At 35.6% G+C, this 19,105-nt stretch overlaps 2 protein-coding genes and 1 pseudogene across 6 annotated transcripts; all 3 read left to right on the plus strand.

The window, feature by feature from the left end:
* The first annotated feature begins 1,965 nt into the window (after window positions 1–1,965).
* On the plus strand, window positions 1,966–7,041 carry LOC137722750 (WRKY transcription factor 44). Of its 3 annotated transcripts, none has more exons than XM_068461831.2 (7): window positions 1,966–2,196; window positions 2,445–2,526; window positions 3,837–4,306; window positions 4,384–4,515; window positions 4,623–5,350; window positions 5,628–5,786; window positions 6,186–7,041. In XM_068461831.2, the coding sequence occupies exons 3-7, from the start codon at window positions 4,088–4,090 to the stop codon at window positions 6,361–6,363; spliced, it is 1,416 nt and encodes a 471-aa protein (XP_068317932.2). In that variant the 5' UTR covers window positions 1,966–2,196; window positions 2,445–2,526; window positions 3,837–4,087; the 3' UTR covers window positions 6,364–7,041. The 3 variants fall into 3 exon arrangements, with proteins under 3 accessions (XP_068317932.2, XP_088548711.1, XP_068317931.2); XM_088692585.1 differs by having other exon boundaries at window positions 1,977–2,213; XM_068461830.2 differs by lacking the exon at window positions 1,966–2,196 and having other exon boundaries at window positions 2,222–2,526.
* Window positions 7,042–10,960: 3,919 nt separating this feature from the next.
* On the plus strand, window positions 10,961–14,417 carry LOC137723024 (putative serine/threonine-protein kinase PBL7). Of its 2 annotated transcripts, XM_088692586.1 has the most exons (6): window positions 10,975–11,280; window positions 12,262–12,449; window positions 12,485–12,511; window positions 12,748–12,937; window positions 13,046–13,437; window positions 13,627–14,417. In XM_088692586.1, the coding sequence occupies exons 1-6, from the start codon at window positions 11,160–11,162 to the stop codon at window positions 13,912–13,914; spliced, it is 1,206 nt and encodes a 401-aa protein (XP_088548712.1). In that variant the 5' UTR covers window positions 10,975–11,159; the 3' UTR covers window positions 13,915–14,417. The 2 variants fall into 2 exon arrangements, with proteins under 2 accessions (XP_068318279.2, XP_088548712.1); XM_068462178.2 differs by lacking the exon at window positions 12,485–12,511 and having other exon boundaries at window positions 10,961–11,280; window positions 12,262–12,452.
* Window positions 14,418–14,957: 540 nt separating this feature from the next.
* LOC148697514 (protein NUCLEAR FUSION DEFECTIVE 4-like) lies at window positions 14,958–17,794 on the plus strand (annotated as a pseudogene). The gene is made up of 2 exons (XR_015961177.1): window positions 14,958–16,861; window positions 17,258–17,794. The product of XR_015961177.1 is annotated as a protein NUCLEAR FUSION DEFECTIVE 4-like (transcript).
* Window positions 17,795–19,105: the final 1,311 nt, after the last annotated feature.

Below are 19,105 nucleotides of genomic sequence, written 5' to 3' on the forward strand. Positions count from 1 at the left end.
GTTTTTTTTATATTTAAAATCTCATTAATATAAACAACTATAAATTTCAATTTTTAATTTAAAAAATATAGTAAATACATAGAAATAAATTATCACATTAATTTCAGGGACTTCAATAAAAAATTGAAAACCAACAAGGTTTCAGTCAAAAAATATTTATAGTTAGGAACTACATCCTAAGTCTCCATTTCTTTATTTATAAGCGAGAACTTTCAAGTTTGACTCTTTGAATTGCAAGTTCGATACTAAATTATAGTTGATTCACTGTATGACTTAGCCCAAATTTTCATCCCTCGCTATCATTATGTCACATATATAGACAATTTATAAACAACAAAAAAAAATTGCTTTAATATGTTAGATGAACATAGTTGAAAGTTTTGAAGAAATGGGTAACAATCTCATCTCTCAACAAGTAGTTTGGATAAATTATATATACTTGTTCATAGTTTTGCGTATTTCCAATCTACTTTCTATATTTCTTAAGAGTGCTTGAAGGCTTTTTTCAAGTGATTTTTTTTTTAACTCAATTAGAAGTCAAAATTGTTTTTTCATTTGTACATAGTCAAAACCATGATCACTTATTTTTAGGAGCTTATGATATTATCAAGAGGATGTTTACATTTATATATGATATGGTCATACGAAAGAATGAAAGAATGAAAGATTAGAAGGAAGGAACGTGATGAAGGCCTTTCGAGCTTATGACATCTCAATAAACCCCCTATGTTAATGCAAGAGATGTCTTCATTTTTCAAGTATCTCACTTCTTGTATTCATAATTTCTCAGTTGCAAGGGCTTAGGGAGATGTTTTTGAGATCAGTATCTTTTGACCTACTTTCTAGAAAATCTCTACTTGACACACCCATCTATGCCTCACCTAACTCCCCATGCCTTACGATTTTTCTACCCAAACCTAACCACCTCCTATTTCCCATATATATGTTTTGAGTCGATTAAACTTAATAGGTAGGCAAAATATGGAACTTAGTAACCAATCCATGACATGCACAACATTTTTAATCATACAACAGGGATAATATTCTTAGGTGGCATTTGGTACCAGTTGATACCTAAACAATATCCTTTCACCCTACCATTTTCCCTCATCCACATTCAACATCCATGGCTAATCAAGTCTTTTTCCCTCACTAATCAGTATCACTAGAATAGACTCCAAACTTTACTAGGAACCCAGCAAATCCAACACTGCCACGTGTACTATTAGAAAAAAATATCAGAAATGTTTGGGTGGGCTATGTGTCTCATTCTGGATTGTTGGATTTCAATTTTTTTGTAATCCGACAGTCCATATTAAATAAGTTAATAATTTTTTTAAACTAATTAAAAATCCAAAAAAATTAAAAAAAATTATAATTTTTTTTTATAAATACCTTACCATTTTCTCCCACCTTACACCACATTTCAATATTTTCAACGATTCTAAATAGGTAAGAACATGTCACGCGACGAAATTGATTAAAAATCTTATCAAAATTTATTCACAAAAATTGCACTTTCAGATAATAACACATGTCATGACGAGATCGGTCAAAAATCTTATTCGAAATTTAAATTTAAATTATTTTTTATTATTTTATAAAATAAAAAATATTAATATTTTATTACCTACTGCCATGATTTTTCAGTTTAGTGATGAAGATGTAAAATATAATTACTGTTCATTAAAGATAAGTACTATTCATCAGAAGGAATTCAATTGCCAATTGCCATGGGAAGTCTTTTACACTGGAAGTGCTCAAATAGAGTCAAAGGAGGGACGGTTAGTTGGACTTACCACTCCCTCTAGGGCTCCTTGCTCAACCCAACAACACCACTCTGCTCCCTCACTATTTTTTTGAGACCCACAAAAATAAAAACACGTAAATTAGAAAATAAAAACCCAATTTTCTGTTTCCATTTTTGTCCACTTCATAGCCCATAAAAGCCGAAGACTCAACTTTATTACGGAAATATTAAAATATAGGTGAAATAATTATTGGGGTTTCCTCATTTTCCATTTTCCTGTGCAAAGTGTTGAAATTTTGTTGCAGAACTCTCTCTCTCTCTCTCTCTCTCTCTCTCCCCCCCCCTTCCATTACACTGTTAAAAAAAAACTCTTGGGAAGTCCAGGACCAGTGAAAACGCTGCGTTTTGGTACATGTGCTGCAGCAGTACGTACTTGGTTTCAAAAGGCAAACCCGATACTCCTGTAGGATTAATCCTGGTTTTTGTTTTCATAAGCAGTTTCTGCTCTCTCTCTCCTTCTCTCTCTCTCTCTCTCTCTCTCTCTCTCTCTCTCTCTCCCCATTCTCCAAGATAAAAGCTCTGGTTTTTATGTCACGTTTTTTATAAATAATTCTTAAACTTTTCTATCTTTAGAGCTGAAATTTTTATTTGTTTTGTTTTGTTTTCTTATGAATTTGGGGGTGGTGCAATGCAGGCTAAGCCAAGTGTTATAAACTTGGCTTATTGAGATTAGCGGACCCAACAGATTTCTGGGTTTATGAGTTGAAGCCATTCAGGTCAGTTGCTACTTCCTTTTTACTTCTGCAAAGTGTTAGTTCTTAGAGTTTCTGGAATTTGTTGGCTATTTTTTTTTTAATTTTACTTTTACCATACCTCTAATCTGCATCTAATATTATTTTCTTCAAAATCTGTGACTTCAACTTTTTATTTTGGGATTTAGTTTCTTGTTCTTTTATGTTTGTTTGAAGAAAGTATGTTGGTTTTCGGTTGTGTTTCAGCACTTTCATCCATAATTTGGAGAATTTGATTTGTGTATTTATTAGATTTATTTTGTTTTAATGTTTTTAGTTGATTCAACTTTCTTTTGGAAAGAAGGGAAGAAAATATTTCTAATGTGTGTAAAGTTATATGATTGGGGAAGTAAGATTACAATCTTGTCCACATATGGTTGCTCTTGTCACCAGTGGGGTACTGGTTATGTCATGGTTTGATATGTGTGGTTATGTCATGGTTTGATATGTGTGGTTCAACTTCATAATATGATCTTTGAATAGAGAGGGTTGAAATTGTTTCAAATTTTAACGTCGAGTTCAGGAGTTTTTGTATAAAAAAATTAAGTGGTTAGTTGAGACATTATTGATTTTGTTATTTTGGAGAAGAAATGAGCATCATTATCCTTGCTTGGAGATCTGAACTTGGATTATATGCTTATCTTTTGATAAACAGTTTCATGGATAGTGCAAAAAAAGACGTTTTTGCGAAATCAAATCCCTTATGCATTCAACCATGGCCATAGAAAACTTGAAATTGACATGTCAGAGACCTAGATGAGTATTCAGGAGCTGTATCTAATTGGTATTGCCAATTCTATTCAGTGTTCCGCCTTCGCTGTTTGATTTTTTTCTATGATGTGAATGCTTTCGTGTTCTAGCTCGTTTTGTTAGCGCATAATCTGTTTTTGATAATTTATAAGTGGACTAAATTGTACAAATGTTCCTCGACTTAAAGGTGCAACCTTCGGCATCATTACTTCGATGGAAAGAATTCCTACTCCGGGAAGTTAGTGAACACGTTTGTTAGGAAAATGGAAATCTGTATGCTTGCCTTTCCTACTTAAATCACGCATTACTTTGAAATGGCAATGAGAATACGAGAGTAGAGGGATTCTTCAGAGATTATCTCAATGCCCCAAATCCAAATCCCAAATGCTTTGTCTTGATTGAAAATAAATGCATTAAGCCAAGGTTGTACCTTTCAATGTCTGTGATTTTTGTAGAATGCTATACTCCTAAAGACTCCTTTGACTCTTAGTCTTGTTACTTTATTATTTATCTTAGTATTTCTATATAATCCCGGTCTCATGCAGGTTTCAAGTAGATGAACTTTGCACATCTTGAGCCAACATTGGCAGTAGCAGCTCCTCAAGTATCAGTTAATTACTATTCCATATCAAGCAACTTCTCCTGACAACTTTGTAACTTCTATTGCTTTGGGGAGAAAGATATACAGAGTATTCCAGGCATAAGATGGTGGGACTGCTATGTTTTCCTTTATCTCATGCTACTACAACACACATCAAAAATAACTAATTGGAACATAACATAAGCGTTGGAAAAAATGGATATTAAGGAAGCAGAGCGTGTAGTTATAGCTAAACCAGTTGCTTCAAGGCCAACTTGTTCCACCTTTAGGTCCTTCACAGAGCTTCTTGCGGGAGCTATTGATGCCTCTCCTTCGAATGTATCTTCTGAAACTGCTGTTCCTGCCATCAGACCAAAGACCGTGAGGTTCAAGCCAATGGTGAATCATGCTGTTGCTGGATTGGTTTCTTCCCAGGTGATCTTAATTCTACCAAAAGTGCTTGTTCCTTTTGAGAAGTTTTACCTCTGACTATTAGTGCGAAAAAATTTCAGGCACATATCTCTGGTGCAGCACATAGTCATTCATCGGAGCAGGTTTCGAAATCAGATAGCAGATCAACTGTGATATATAAACCATTGGCAAAAGTTGTTTCAAGGGCAACCGTTTCTGTCTTGGCAAATATGGTCAGTAGCTACTGAATAATTGTGTAAAGACATGGGACTTTGAAAATGTGGTGAAACTTTTGAACCTCGAATTTTGAAACAGAATTCTTTTTGTTCATTCTATCCAGGGAAACTTCAATACCAGCCACCAATCTACACAATCATCAGGTAATGTGGGTGTTCTACATCCAAATCAAGATAAATGCTTTAGATCCCAAAGCTCAAATCTGCATGATAATAATCCGTCATGTGCCGAGACAAATCAGACAACTGAGCCTCTGAAAATAGCCTCACAAAACATGGAAGAGGATCTGAAACTTATACCATCCACAGCCAATACTGATAGGCCTTCTTATGATGGGTATAATTGGAGAAAATATGGACAGAAGCAAGTCAAAGGAAGTGAGTACCCCCGAAGTTACTATAAGTGCACTCATCCAAATTGTCCTGTGAAAAAGAAGGTTGAACGATCTCTGGATGGCCAGATTGCTGAGATTGTGTACAAGGGGGAACACAACCACTCAAAGCCTCAGCCTCCAAAGCGGAGCTCATCAGGGACGCAAGGGTTAGGCATACCATTTGACGGAACTGGTCAAGATACCAACAACCGGCTATTGAATAGTCATCTTAATGAAAGAAATGAAGGTTCCGAAGGTAGAGTAGAAGATCAAAATGAAGTTGGACTACCTGTGCAGTCTTACCAAACCAAAGCCCCACTACCTTATCATCCCCATGCGACTGGAGGAATAACTGCTGGTGGTGCAACTCCTGATAATTCTTGTGGTCGTAGTGGCGAATGTGAGGAAGCAAGTAAGGGGCTTGAAGCAGAGGGTTATGAACCTAGAAGTAAAAGAAGGTTAGACGAAATCAGAGGCCTTGGATTAGCTATGCATGCTTTAGTTTTGAAAGCTGGTGCACCTTACTATTTGAAACAATACGATAATCACTTATCATGTTTTGTTCTATGCTGGATTGTATCCATTTTCTTGTCTATTCCCTTCTCCGTGATTGACCTCTGAATGTTTGGATTAAAAATGCGTTTGAAATATCTTGATTCTTGATGAGCATTTCTATCATAATACTTTGTTCAAGGTTAATGTCATTGACTATGTTTAACTATGATTTTCCTTCAGAAAAAGTGAGAATCATTCCATTGAAGCAGGGATATCAGGGGAAGGTGTCCAAGATCCTCGTGTTGTGGTGCAAAATTCTGTTGAATCTGATATGACGGGTGATGGCTTCCGCTGGAGGAAGTACGGGCAGAAAGTTGTCAAGGGAAATCCATATCCCAGGTTAGAAAGAGTGAAAACTCTTTTTTATTTTTTTAGGAAATGTATCCACACCTCTTAGAGCAATTGGCTAATTTTCCTCTTGCATGTGTGCTCGCCTGTCTCATACGTACAATGTACCTCTAGCTCTTAGTCTACTAATATTTTTCGTGTTGTTGATGAGGTCTCAAATCTGCCCCCGTTTTTGTTGATACCGAAGTATTTTGGTTATCCGAACTCAAGACATAACTCTTCAGAATGAGATCGTAATCGAATATATAATCAACCTCTATGGATTATGTTAAGACTCAGTTTCTTAAGTTGTTCATCAAGTGCTGTTTGTGCATTCATGACATCTGCAGTGGGACAGAAGATTCTCTGTGACTAGCTAGTGCTTACTCCATAGCTTTTTTGATCTTGCAGAAGTTATTACAGATGTACCAGTCTCAAATGCAGCGTGCGCAAGCATGTCGAAAGAGTCTCGGATGATCCCAAAGCTTTCATCACCACGTACGAGGGAAAGCACAACCACGACATGCCACTGAGGAACACGAACGCAGGAGCATCTGAGAAGGATACAACAACTAAAGAAAAGCCATGAGTGAGTGACAACATCACGTTCAAACTTTGGCATCAAACTGTTTCAATCCCATATTTGTCTGACAGAAATGTCAGATGGGCTCAGAGGAAAAAACAGACACCAAAAGTAACTGCTGCAGTGATTCTGATTCCCACCTTGGATCCTCTCCTCTGCTATGGAATGCCAATAATTTCACTTGGGAATCTCTTTCATGGCTGCTTGATGGATTGGAGACATAAAATGGTGTAAATATTTTGGCTTAATTTCCCCCGTCGTTGCTGCTGCCTTGGCTTTTTAGTCAAAATGATTTTTGAGATTGTCTACCGTCAATTATTTTGATCATTTTGTGAAAAATCTTCTTTAAAGTGAGGGTATTTTTGTCAAATTAACCCCTTCACTAGAACTCAATTTAATGGAGATTTTTCACAAAATGACTAAAATGGATGACGGTGGACAATCTCAGGGACCAATGTGAGAAGCTATATCAATCTCAAAAATCATTTTGGCTAAAAAACCGTGTTGACTTGAATTAGCTCATCAGAGTATTACATTTTTACTTTCTTTGTATTAAATGCTATGCCAATAATTTCACGTGGGCAACTTCACATAACAAAACTTTCTTACAAAATGTTAATGGCAGTAATTAGGTTGATGACTTGATAATACAAGGATTAGAGAGTAAAGTTTAAGGATTATTCATTTCCTAGTGGGTAATACTTGTGTTGTTTTGTTTTGTTTTGTTTTGTTTTTTTTTTTTTTTTTTTTTTGAGAGAAGTACGATAATTCATTGCAAGCATATTCAGAATACTTGTGTTGTTTTTGTTATTAAAAAAAGTTGTACACTATAATTATAGTACGTTTAAGATTTTGGTTATTACATCCTATCAGCTTTGAAATTTTGAATACCTATTGCTTTTTGTTTTGCAAGGAATATGAGGGGACAATGGCTTAATAAAAAAAATTACGAGTAGAGGTGAATGCTCTTAACTACATGAGTTATAAACTCAGTTCTTATTACATTCATGCATTTGCAGTTTTGCTTCTTTATGTGAGTTGTTTTAAATCTCTAGTTTCATTTCTATATTCAACATTCAAGCGCCTAAGCTCTATATCTTGTAGACTACATTTCTACTAGGGATTATACTCGTTTGAACTACAGATTTGTTACTAGTAATTTTACAATTTTTTTTTTTCAATTTGTGTTCTGTACTTTTGTGCTTTGATGATTTTTTTAATCTAACGATATACGTTACACTAAGAAGAGAGGGGAATAAATTGGTATTAAACTCATCAATTACCATATTCGAATATAAAACATCTCATTTACACGAGAAAATAAGCTGTAATTTATAATTGAGTGTATAAAATGAGAATGAAAACATAACATTACGGGAAGGAGTGCAAACTAAGATTGATTTTTCAACGTAACCAAAAGAAACGTGACACTTCAAGTCTTGAAGCTTGCTGATTTGTCTAAAATAAGCTCAGATATTAGCCCATCCCCAATCTTGGATTTTGTAACGGTTGAATTCGAACCCACATTTGACCAAGTACTTTTCATGTATCATCTCTTTCCACTCCCTAATTTTATTCACCCTTTGGAAGTTTTCTGTTGTCCTAACCCTAACTCACGCATCCCTTGCCGTTGCTATTATGTTAAGGTTTCATATCATATTGTCAATTCATTCTTTCTCCATTTTGCTTCAAAAATTCTACGATATTTTGAAGTATGAGACATTCCAAGTGTTATAACCGTTAAATATTTATTTTTGTATTTTAAAGTAAAAATCTAACGGCTAAAATATTATGAGTATCCCATAATCCGGAATACCATTGAAAATCTTATTTTTCTTTGGACATTGATCCACTTCTTATTATGAAAGAGCCATTTTTTGTTCTTGTAAATCACAGCTTGACACGCATGGAGAAATAACTCAAAAAGAAATTCTTTTTTACATGCATATCAAACTGTGATTAGCACGAATGTAGAAACGGCTACTTCCATGAAAATGAAACAAATATTATCATTTTTTTTATTTGTTGGAAAGAATGCACCAACTTTTTATACCATTTTATTTTGCAGGCTTGACTTGTTAATATGATTCTGTGAACCTGAGCTCAGAGGTGCACTTTGTGTTTCTATGGAGAAGTTATGAGAAGCGGCTGCCGAGGCATAATTTGTGGGAGGAGTCCGGACGGGAACCGACCAAGGTCAAAGTTGTATGAATTTGTGGCGTAAATAACTTCATTGAGAAGATCAATATTTGCATTGGCACTACACTCCATATGCTATATGGAACTTCTTTGCGCTACTTGGTCGATAAAGTCAATAGTCCATAAGAACTAACGGATATAATCTAATGTATAAGGACCATATTCTAAGATGATTGGTTGGTAATTTTATTTCCTTCTCGCATGGTTTTGTAGTTGTAGGGATCATTGAAGTATTTAATTAACATTAAGAATTAAAGAGGAGTAGGAGGATTCGAGATTATTATATTAATTTAGAAATTATTCAAGTATTTGCTTTATGATATATATGTTATGTTTTTCTACGTTCCGTGATTTTCTAATATGATATCAAAGTCTTCATGTCTTTTGAGTTCAATGGTTATAAGGTATGACGTCAAAGTTCCTGTTTTTAGAGGTCTTCGGTTTTTCATTACATACATGGGAGAAAGGATATTAGTAAATAAAGTTGGAGTTTCTACCATAAAAGTAATTGGCAATTTAGGGGCTTATTTGGATGTGTTTTTAAAATGATTGAAAGCGCTTTTAGAAAAAATGTTTTTTGATTCCAAAAGCACTTAAAGTGTTTTCTGCAATAAGCACTAATAATGTTCTTCTTCCATGAAGTACTTGAAGTGTTTTTTCAAGATTTACTTGCATTTTTACTAAGGATTGGTTCTAAAAATATTTTCACTAAATGAGCTTTCAGTCATTTTAAAAGCACATCCAAAATAACTTTTAGAGGGTAGTCCAACTACTTATAAACACATGCAATGCAATGTTCCTCCTTTTTCCTATGCGGGATTGATACTCTTAACAGTTAGCTTCATATACCTTATTGACCTATTCTAAAAGTTTAAGTTTTTCGAACTTGGTTATCTAACTATACACACTAGTACAAAGTTTTTTTTTTTTTTTTTTTTTTACTAAGTTTGAGACTTTTAGCTGAGTTTTTGATAAAGTAAAATTCTAAATTAAATTTATCTAAATTACGGAACAGAAGATTCGAACTTTAGTGTAAAAACTACTTTAGCCAAAATTAACTAAAACGATTGTTCTATCCAACTTGACTAAATCCAAACCAACCTCTGTAGTATGATTCAATTATTTACTATTTCTCTCCTTAAGAAAGTTATTCTTTGTCAAAGCCTTCTTTTTAAAGAAGTTATTTTTATATAATTTATTGGAAATATCTTTTCACTATATAAAACCGTTACGTGAGGATTTTTTGGTTTACAAGAAGATAAATATAAATTAAATTTCAATGCTTTATTAAATTTATTTTATAAGTTGAGGAAAGGATAACACAATTCAAAGTCCAACTTCACAACACCAAATATATCACAAATCAAATGACACCAATATATACACACTCTGTGTGCTTTCTCTTATAAAAACAATATAGTCGGTCAAATATTTTACCTAAATTTGGTGTCCGATTCTCAAATATATCTTATGACACCAAAAAAAAAAAAAATCAGAGTTGGTGGAATCGAAAATGTGCTTAAGCTCCAAAACAGAGAATTTTTATAATATATGAGAACGTGACCAACACCATCAAATCAAAGTCAAATAACAAAAATACAATTCTATTGATTTTTTTCTGTTGAACATAAACAGTGTGCACCAAATGGAGGGTCCAAAGCAAGCCATTTGTGACCAGCTGTGACTTTGTCACTTTCACTAAAATTGAAAGGATAAGTAAAAAAAACATAACACTCTTGTAAATTGTAAAGAAGGTATATCATTGGATAGTTGAGTCCTATAGTTGAAACCTGGGAAAGAACTTGCACACACCTCTCAGATAATATATGTGTTTTTTTTTATTACAAGCGATTTGCACTGATTTATATTAAGAGCAAAAGGAGGGAATATAGTTTGGACATGAAACTCAATGAATGAAAGAAGAAGACTTTAATTACCAGAACAATCCATCATTAGTTAGTTTATGTTAACAATCGACATCGTTGTACAAGCGGTCAATACAATAAAAGATAAATATATCATACGCAAGTGTGAAACTTACTTCTATTAGAAACTATATCGTATTAATTTCATATGTTTGAATAACATTATTACCGTATTATTAATTCAAAAGGGTGGGTGATGCACGTAGTCTTTCTTCTAAAAATCATAGAAAGGTTCAATCTTCTCCATCCATTTGGCACGATTTTTCTGATTGAAAATAATATCCGGTAAGAGAAATTTTTTGGTGTATCCAGAACACGGACTCATCCATCAAATATCATAATACAATTAATTAAAACTTTTATTTTTAATTTTTGAACCAATTATATTATTATATTTATACTGAACTGTATTGCTGACATACTGAAAATTTCTTACGTGGGAAATGACAATAAAAATAATTGTAAAACATTACATAAACAGGGAGAGTGTTCTAAAGTTTACAGCTTTTCGATATACAAATTTATAAGCTCTCGTTATCCGGGTGAGTAGCTCGTGTGGGGTTTTTGCTTTTGGGGAAGTTGGGGAAAGTTTGAAGAGTCTCTGTGGAGACTGCTTTTTCTAACTGCTGCTTTTTTCTCTTTTTGAGTCTTTGGCTTCTCAAACAGCAATATAAAATCATGGGTTGGATGATGATTCCCTGTTCTGGTAATTCTAACTGTAAAGCAAAAACCAAGAAGAAAAGGAAGAACAAGATTGAGTTGCAGGATAAGCCACTTGATCAGATCAAACACACTTCAGGTACTTACTGGTTTATCTAAATTTACCTCAAACTGTGCTGCTGGTGATTAACAGATGAATTTACTGGCTTGGTAATTGTTTTTATCCATCTGGGTTTCTTTTAAATTTTGCAGAAGATTAGATATTTCATGTGAAGTATTATTTTGTTCAGTTTTTAGTATGCAGATTAGTGCCTTTGAGTAGAATTTTTCAAATTTTGAGATAACTTTGGGATTGAATTTGATAGGGTATGAACTGTTGTTGTAGTTAAATATGAATTATGATGGCACATCATACAATGCACTGGTAAAGAAGGAATCTTTTTAGCATTGTTGTTGCTGTTTTCTCGGCAGAAATGCAGTTTATACTCCTGATATTGCATATAGCCATGAACAATACTTAACTCCTCAAAGATGAATAAGAACTCGTACTTATAACTCTTAGTATTTTAATCATAGAGTTTTATGCTTATGATCAGAACCGTTCATACTATAAATTATATTCTAAAGATTATCTCTGCAAAAAATAAATTAAAACTAAGATCGTTTAGTCAATCTATTGTAGAAAATACGTAGACGGTACGTAATGCTTTTACCAATACTGTTCATTTGTTTTTAAACAGTTTGATGACCAAACAACCTTAATTTTAATTGATTTTTTGCAGAGAAAATCTTTATAAAGTGATTTATAATATGAACGGTTTTGATTATAGACACGAAGTTCTATAAATTGACAACAAACAATTTAGGGAAATTTTGAGTATGAGTTCCTACTCATCTTTGAGTAGCCAAGTATTGTTCTATGGCCATGTAGGATTGTTTTCAGTTAGCTTGGCATCATCCGTAAAATCGTGAATGAAATCACGATTTAGTTGCTTTATTACAATTTAGTTGCTTTATTTATGAGAAGTTTATAGGTTGGTTATTTTCTCCATTGTGAATGAAATCACTCATACTTTTTATCTAATAAAAGTTCTCACTTCTTTTCCATGTTTGATTTTAGGTTTTTCAAAGACTAGTTCCATTTTGAGTGTCAAGGAGGATCCAAAAGATGGAGGGTCTGACCACATTGCAGCACAGACTTTTGTATTCCGTGAATTGGCAGCTGCAACTAGAAATTTCAGGTCAGAATGTCTTTTGGGTGAAGGTGGATTTGGTCGAGTATACAAAGGACGTTTGGAAAGTACAAATCAGGTTATTCATGGTTGTCTTTTTATTTCATTGAACATGAAGCAATTAAGCAGCCCGAAGAGGTTTTACTAGTGCTTTACACATATACGTGTGTGTAGATATTTTCAAGGCTGTTTTTTTTTTTCCGTTTTCGGGTTGGGGTGGATTGGGGGATGATTATTTTGAAATTTTCTTCATAAGAGACTACAGATTGCAAAGTATGGGATGAAGATTCTAGCTTACTAGGAGATTTACCTTCTAATATGCGATCGATGTAGTTGGTCATGGAATTTGAAACTTGTCGTTGTGTTTGGTGTAGGTAGTAGCTATCAAACAACTTGATCGTGATGGATTGCAAGGGAACAGGGAATTCCTTGTTGAAGTGTTGATGTTGAGTCTTCTTCACCACCCCAATCTTGTTAATCTTATTGGTTATTGTGCGGATGGAGATCAAAGGCTTCTGGTTTATGAATATATGCCCCTAGGGTCCTTGGACGACCATTTACATGGTATCTATAACCTTTTGCATTAACTTTCAAATTTCAAATGCTTCTTAACCTTTAATGATTCATTAGTTAGCTTTTTGGCGGAACTGGTTTCATAAGCTTCTTTTGCAGATGTGTTACCTGGTAAGAGACGACTTGATTGGAATACGCGAATGAAAATAGCCGCTGGGGCAGCGAAGGGATTGGAGTATCTACATGACAAAGCAAGTCCTCCTGTTATATACAGAGATTTGAAATGCTCCAACATATTGCTTGGTGAAGGGTATCATCCAAAGCTGTCTGATTTTGGTTTAGCCAAACTTGGGCCTGTTGGGGATAACACCCATGTATCTACAAGGGTAATGGGAACGTATGGATATTGTGCTCCAGAGTATGCAATGACAGGGCAATTGACTCTTAAATCAGACGTTTATAGCTTTGGCGTAGTTCTTTTGGAAATTATAACAGGCAGGACAGCGATTGACAATACCAGAGGTGCAGGAGAACAGAATTTGGTTGCGTGGGTAAGAAATTCCGTTCGGTTCACATGTTTCATAATCTTTTAAGTAATGAAGCCTTCTGAGCTCCTTCATATTCCCATTTTTTTCAGCTCTTTCATATTCTTAATAATTTGAGTGACCATCAATAAAGAATTCTGCAAATCAGAACTTATTCTGATACTTAACTCACATGTTACTACTTTGTTTTTTCAGGCAAGACCCTTGTTTAATGACCGAAAGAAACTTTCACAAATGGCAGACCCAACGCTCCAGGGTCAGTATCCCCAAAGGGGCTTGTACCAAGCTCTTGCAGTTGCAGCAATGTGTGTTCAGGAGCAGCCTAATATGCGGCCAGTTATAGCTGATGTCGTCACAGCTTTGACTTACCTTGCTTCACAGAAGTATGACCATGAAACAGAGCCAGTCCAAAGCTCCCGTCTTGCCCCTTGTACTCCCCCTAGAACCAAGAGGGATAGTGAAAGGAAGGCTCAATTGCGGTAGTGGACACGCCAACCATCGCAATGTTATGATAATACCAGATACATGCTCATACAGTATGGAGTCTGAACTGATATTTATCGCGGATGATAACATGCCTTCAGACCCTAATTCTGAAAGTTTCTTCCCATCTCCATTTCGTGTCTCATCAGTCATCATCAGAAAATAGTGTTTCTCTTCATTGTTTTTTCTTCTTGAATATATACAGAGCCGGAATGCTGTACTATATCCTTGTGTGCCTTCGTGCAGTGATTTTTCATTGGTATTTTTACATCTTTTTTCTTCAATTATCTCTAGATCCCGTAGGTTTCGCTTCATTCTACCTTCTCTTTTCAAGTTTTCGGGGGTATAGTTCTGCTGTGTTGTGTAAAATGTAATTTCTAAACCCTGTCAAGATTGCTTTGTATTGCTTTTTCTTTTGTTTGTATATGTGAATGGATGGATGAACTTGGCTTAGAGCGCAAGGCAAGTTTATAACATATAAACAAGATTTACGCTTCGTTTTATAACATGTACGATTATGCTTATACGATTATGCTTGTCATTTGGAACCCGAAAACTCGAGTAAGAGTTTTCAATCTGAATCGGTTTCAAAGGTAGGAAAAATACTTTACCATGAGAAATAAACTATTTATTTTACTTCCTAATTTTACTGTATCTAGCACTAGCTGTTTTCTGGAGTATGGGATTTTGCTGCAGTTTGGTCGTTCCGAGGCTCCTGAAAATGTGTAACTAAGTTGACGACAATTATATGGTGCTCTAGGGTTCCCTGTACTTTTGGATTTTTGGCATTTGGATCATGGTCTTTGACCAAGAATCTAACGGCAAAAACTCTGAAGTATACTAAAAAATCTCCAAATCTTGTTAGAAAAACATAAAAAGATAAGACTAATTATTAAGAGTTTTATTAAGGATAATGCCTAAGAATTCTGATACAGAAATTAAGAATTCTGACACAGAAAAAAATACAAGTGCCAAACAAAAACAATTTTCCAAGTGAATATTTATTTTTGTTTCATTTTTTGGTAGCAAGATAATAATGCTTTCATGGCAAAACATGTAATCCATTTCCATTCCTCCCAAACCAAAAACTAAGAGCTAAGCAAAATAGTGAGGCAGCACCAACACCATCAACTGGGTGCACCGGAAACCTACCGAGTTTCATACTCTTCGCGGCAAAAAGCCGATGGTTTTCCATTCTCGCTTCGTTTATGGTGATGTCTGATTCAGGTACAATTTATCTGTTTGGAACCTATTCCAAAGAGCTCAAAACCACCTTTGGCTATGACCAAGAAACCTGCAACCTGCTGGGGTTCTTCAAGGACCTTGGGGCCAACATCAGCATTTTCGCAGGCTTAATAGCCGAGGTAACACCGACGTGGTTTGTGCTCCTCATTGGTGCGGCCACGAACTTCTTCGGCTACTTCATGATGTGGTTAGGCATCACGGGAAAGATCGCGAAGCCGGAAATCTGGCATATGTGTGTCTACATGTACATTACAACAAATTCTTTGAGCTTTGTGAACAGGCATTATGGTTACTTGCGTCAAAAACTTCCCACAAAGCCACGGCATCATGATCGGCCTCCTCAAAGGGTACATTGGCCCCAGTGGGGCGATCATCACCCAAATATATCTAGCATTGTATGGATTTCAAGACAGGAGAGCTCTGATTCTTCTCATCGGTTGGCTCCCAGCTGCAATCTCAGTTGTGTTTCTGTGCACGATTCGTCTGATAAAATCACAGCAGCTGCTGAAAATCAACAACAAAAACGACAACTCAAAAGTGTTCTATCGCTTTCTGTACTCGTTGATTGTTCTTGCCTTGTTTCTCATGGCAATGACTCTGACTCAGAAATCGGTTGTCTTCCCCCGGGCAGCCCAAGCTACGACTGCCGCGGTGGTTTGCTTCCTGCTTTTGATTCCTCTCTTGATTATCATCAGAGAGGAGTTAGTCAGCTGGACACTGACGAAACAAGAACCTAGTCGAATAGCCTTAGAAGAAACACAAGAACAAGGACAACGAAATCAAGGACCACAAGAACTGGAGTTGCATCGAGAGATCAAGCCGAAAGGTACGTCGTTCTTCTCAAACATTTTCAAGAAACCACCAAGAGGAGAAGACTACACCATTGGAGAAGACTACACCATTTTACAAGCAATCTTGAGCATTGACATGCTACTCATATTCATTGCAAAATTATTTGGACTTGGATCGAGCTTCACTGCTACCGACAACCTCGGCCAAATCGACGAAGTTTGGGTTACAAACCTCAGACCATAAACGCATTTGTGTCACTCATCAGCATATGGAACTTCCTGTGCAGTCTTAATGAAAGACGTGAAGGTTCCGAATGTAGAGTAGAAGATCAAAGTGAAGTTGGACTACCTGTGCAGTCTTGTCAAACCAAAGCTCCACTACCTTATGATCCCCATGTAACTGGAGGAATAACTGCTGGTGGTGCAACTCCTGATAATTCTTGTGGTCTCAGTGGCGAATGCGAGGAAGCAAGCAAGGGGCTTGAAGCAGAGAATTATGAACCCAGAAGTAAAAGAATGTCAGACTAAATCAGAGGCCTTGGATTGGCTATGAATGCTTTAGTCACTTATCATGTTTTGTTCTATGCAGGTTTGTATCCATTTCCTTGTCTATTCCCTTCTCTGTGATTGACCCCTGAATGTTTGGATTAAAAATGCGTTTAAAATATCTTGATTCTTGATGAGCATTTCTATCATAATACTTTGTTCAAGGTCAATGTCATTGACTATGTTTAACTATGATTTTCCTTCAGAAAAAGTGAGAATCATTTCATTGAAGCAGGGATATCAGGGGAAGGTGTCCAAGATCCTCGTGTTGTGGTGCAAAATTCTGTTGAATCTGATATGACGGGTGATGGCTTCCGCTGGAGGTAGTACGGGCAGAAAGTTGTTCAGGGAAATCCATATCCCAGGTTAGAAAGAGTGAAAACTCTTTTATTTCTTTTGGAAATGTATCCACACCTCTTACAGCAATTGGCTAATTTTCCTCTTGCATGTGCGCTCACCTGTCACATAAGTACAATGTACCTCTAGCTCTTAGTCTACTAATATTTTCGTGTTGTTGATGAGGTCTCAAATCTGCCCCCATTTTTGTTGATAACGAAGTATTTTGGTAATCCAAACTCGAGACATTACTTTTCAGAATGAGATCCCAATCCAATATATAACCAACCTCTATGGATTATGTTAAGACTCAGTTGCTTAAGTTGTTCATCAAGTGCTGTTTGTGCATTCATGACATCTGCAATGGGACACAAGATTCTCTGTGGCTAGCTAGTGCTTACTCCGTAGTTTTTATGATCTTGCAGAAGTTACTACAGATGTACCAGTCTCAAATGCAGCGTGCGCAAGCATGTCGAAAGAGTCTCGGATGATCCCAAAGCTTTCATCACCACGTACGAGGGAAAGCACAACCACGACATGCCACTGAGGAACACGAACGCAGGAGCATCTGAGAAGGATACAACAACTAAAGAAAAGCCATGAGTGAGTGACAACATCACATTCAAACTTTGGCATCAAACTGTTTCAACCCCATGTTTTTCTGACAGAAATGTCAGATGGGCTCAGAGGAAAAAACAGACACCAAAAGTAACTGCTGCAGTGATTCTGATTCCCGCCTTGGATGCTCTGCTCTGCTATGCGATGCGAATCGTTTCACTTGGGAATCTCTTTGATGGCTGCTTTGATGGATTGGAGACAAAAAATGGTGTAAATATTTTGGCTTAATTTCCCCCGTCGTTGCTGCTTCCTTGGCTTTTTAGTCAAAATGATTTTTGAGATTGTCCACCGTCAATCATTTTGTGAAAAATCTCTGTTAAATTGAGGGTATTTTTGTCAAATTAACCCCTCGTTTCATCAATTTAGAGGAGATTTTTCAAGCACCAATGTGAAGATTTAATCAAACTCAAAAACTATTTTGGTTAAAAAAAAACCCTGTTGACTTCAATTAGCTCATCAGAGTATTACATTTTCACTTTCTTTGTATTAAACTAGATAATAAGCCTGCACGTTGCGACAGGAACCAACTGTTTCAAGCGTAACTGCATGAATAAGACACATTTAACTTGAATAAATTCAACACAATTATGAACGAACAGAGGGATATATGAGTGAATGAGGTCGATAAGATAAGTAGCTTGGTTTTTATATACATTCAACTGAGCATGGCTTATTCAAGGGTTAAAAGGGCAGTCAAAAGATGGGATTTTGTGATGAGTGGGTGAATGTCGTGATGCAATGCATGTCCTCAGTTCAATTTTCAGTGCTTATAAATGGGTAGCTCAGGAGGATCTTTGAGAAGATCACTTGCCTTGCCGGCAAGTAGTCGATCTTCCTGATCTTGATCTTCTCCCTCATTTTTTCTCCAATTCTTCCTACCCCCTTCAGAAACAATAATTCAAGTAAAATAAATTGGCCTAGTAAACAATAATTTACTATAGATATCAATAATAATTTTATGTATATTTGAGACAAAGTTGAACCTGTTTTTTGAGAATTGTCTGAAGCACATGTCGCTTAGCATTTTAACCTTTTCTCTTATAAATTGGCCTGACCATTGCATTTGAACTGTTTATTCCCATCATAAAGAAGTTAGAATTCTGCATTATTACCACAGTTGGCCTAGGAATATGTTCAAAAGGTCAAAAAAAATAAAAAATAAAAAATAAAAATCTTATAGAAAAAAATATATTAAAAAAAACTCTGTGGCCATAAAAGTGGAAATTGATCTACTATATATATCTGCATTTTATTGTAATGTAATGACTCCTTATTAATATGAACCCGTAACTAGGCATCCAATATTTATTCCACCATGTTATAAATTGGGTCACGCTTATATAATGGATATAATGTCATGGCTTGGTGCTCCCCAAGGAATAGCAAGTACATCACTATTAATAAAAAACAAAACAACATTCTAAATAGATATCATAGCAGCTCAATCATAATATAAGTTGAAAAAGAAGTGGGAGCAAAGTTAAAAATAGGTGACTATTTTTCCACAACTACTAACATGCATAATGTTTTCTACAATAGTATGGTAGTTGAAAATTTGCTCATCATGAACGGTTCTATGTGCCTGCACTGTGAAGCTAAGAATTGGGACCTCATTGATGCTGTATAGGCATATTTACTGTAAAACATGTACCATG

This window comes from Pyrus communis, chromosome 4 (genome assembly GCF_041283825.1).
Source record: "Pyrus communis isolate YQ-2024b chromosome 4, ASM4128382v1, whole genome shotgun sequence".
NCBI lineage: Eukaryota > Viridiplantae > Streptophyta > Magnoliopsida > Rosales > Rosaceae > Pyrus > Pyrus communis.

What these genes read in the sequence shown, in the direction of transcription:
- LOC137722750 (XM_068461831.2), top strand. Translation starts at nt 4,088, where the DNA reads ATGGATATTAAGGAAGCAGAGCGTGTAGTTATAGCTAAACCAGTTGCT. An exon ending in TTTCTGTCTTGGCAAATATG is followed by an intron (nt 4,516 to 4,622) that starts GTCAGTAGCTAC and finishes CATTCTATCCAG; the next exon opens with GGAAACTTCAATACCAGCCA. An exon ending in GAACCTAGAAGTAAAAGAAG is followed by an intron (nt 5,351 to 5,627) that starts GTTAGACGAAAT and finishes ATTTTCCTTCAG; the next exon opens with AAAAAGTGAGAATCATTCCA.
- LOC137723024 (XM_088692586.1), top strand. Translation starts at nt 11,160, where the DNA reads ATGGGTTGGATGATGATTCCCTGTTCTGGTAATTCTAACTGTAAAGCA. An exon ending in GACGTTTGGAAAGTACAAAT is followed by an intron (nt 12,450 to 12,484) that starts CAGGTTATTCAT and finishes TATTTCATTGAA; the next exon opens with CATGAAGCAATTAAGCAGCC. An exon ending in CTTGGACGACCATTTACATG is followed by an intron (nt 12,938 to 13,045) that starts GTATCTATAACC and finishes CTTCTTTTGCAG; the next exon opens with ATGTGTTACCTGGTAAGAGA.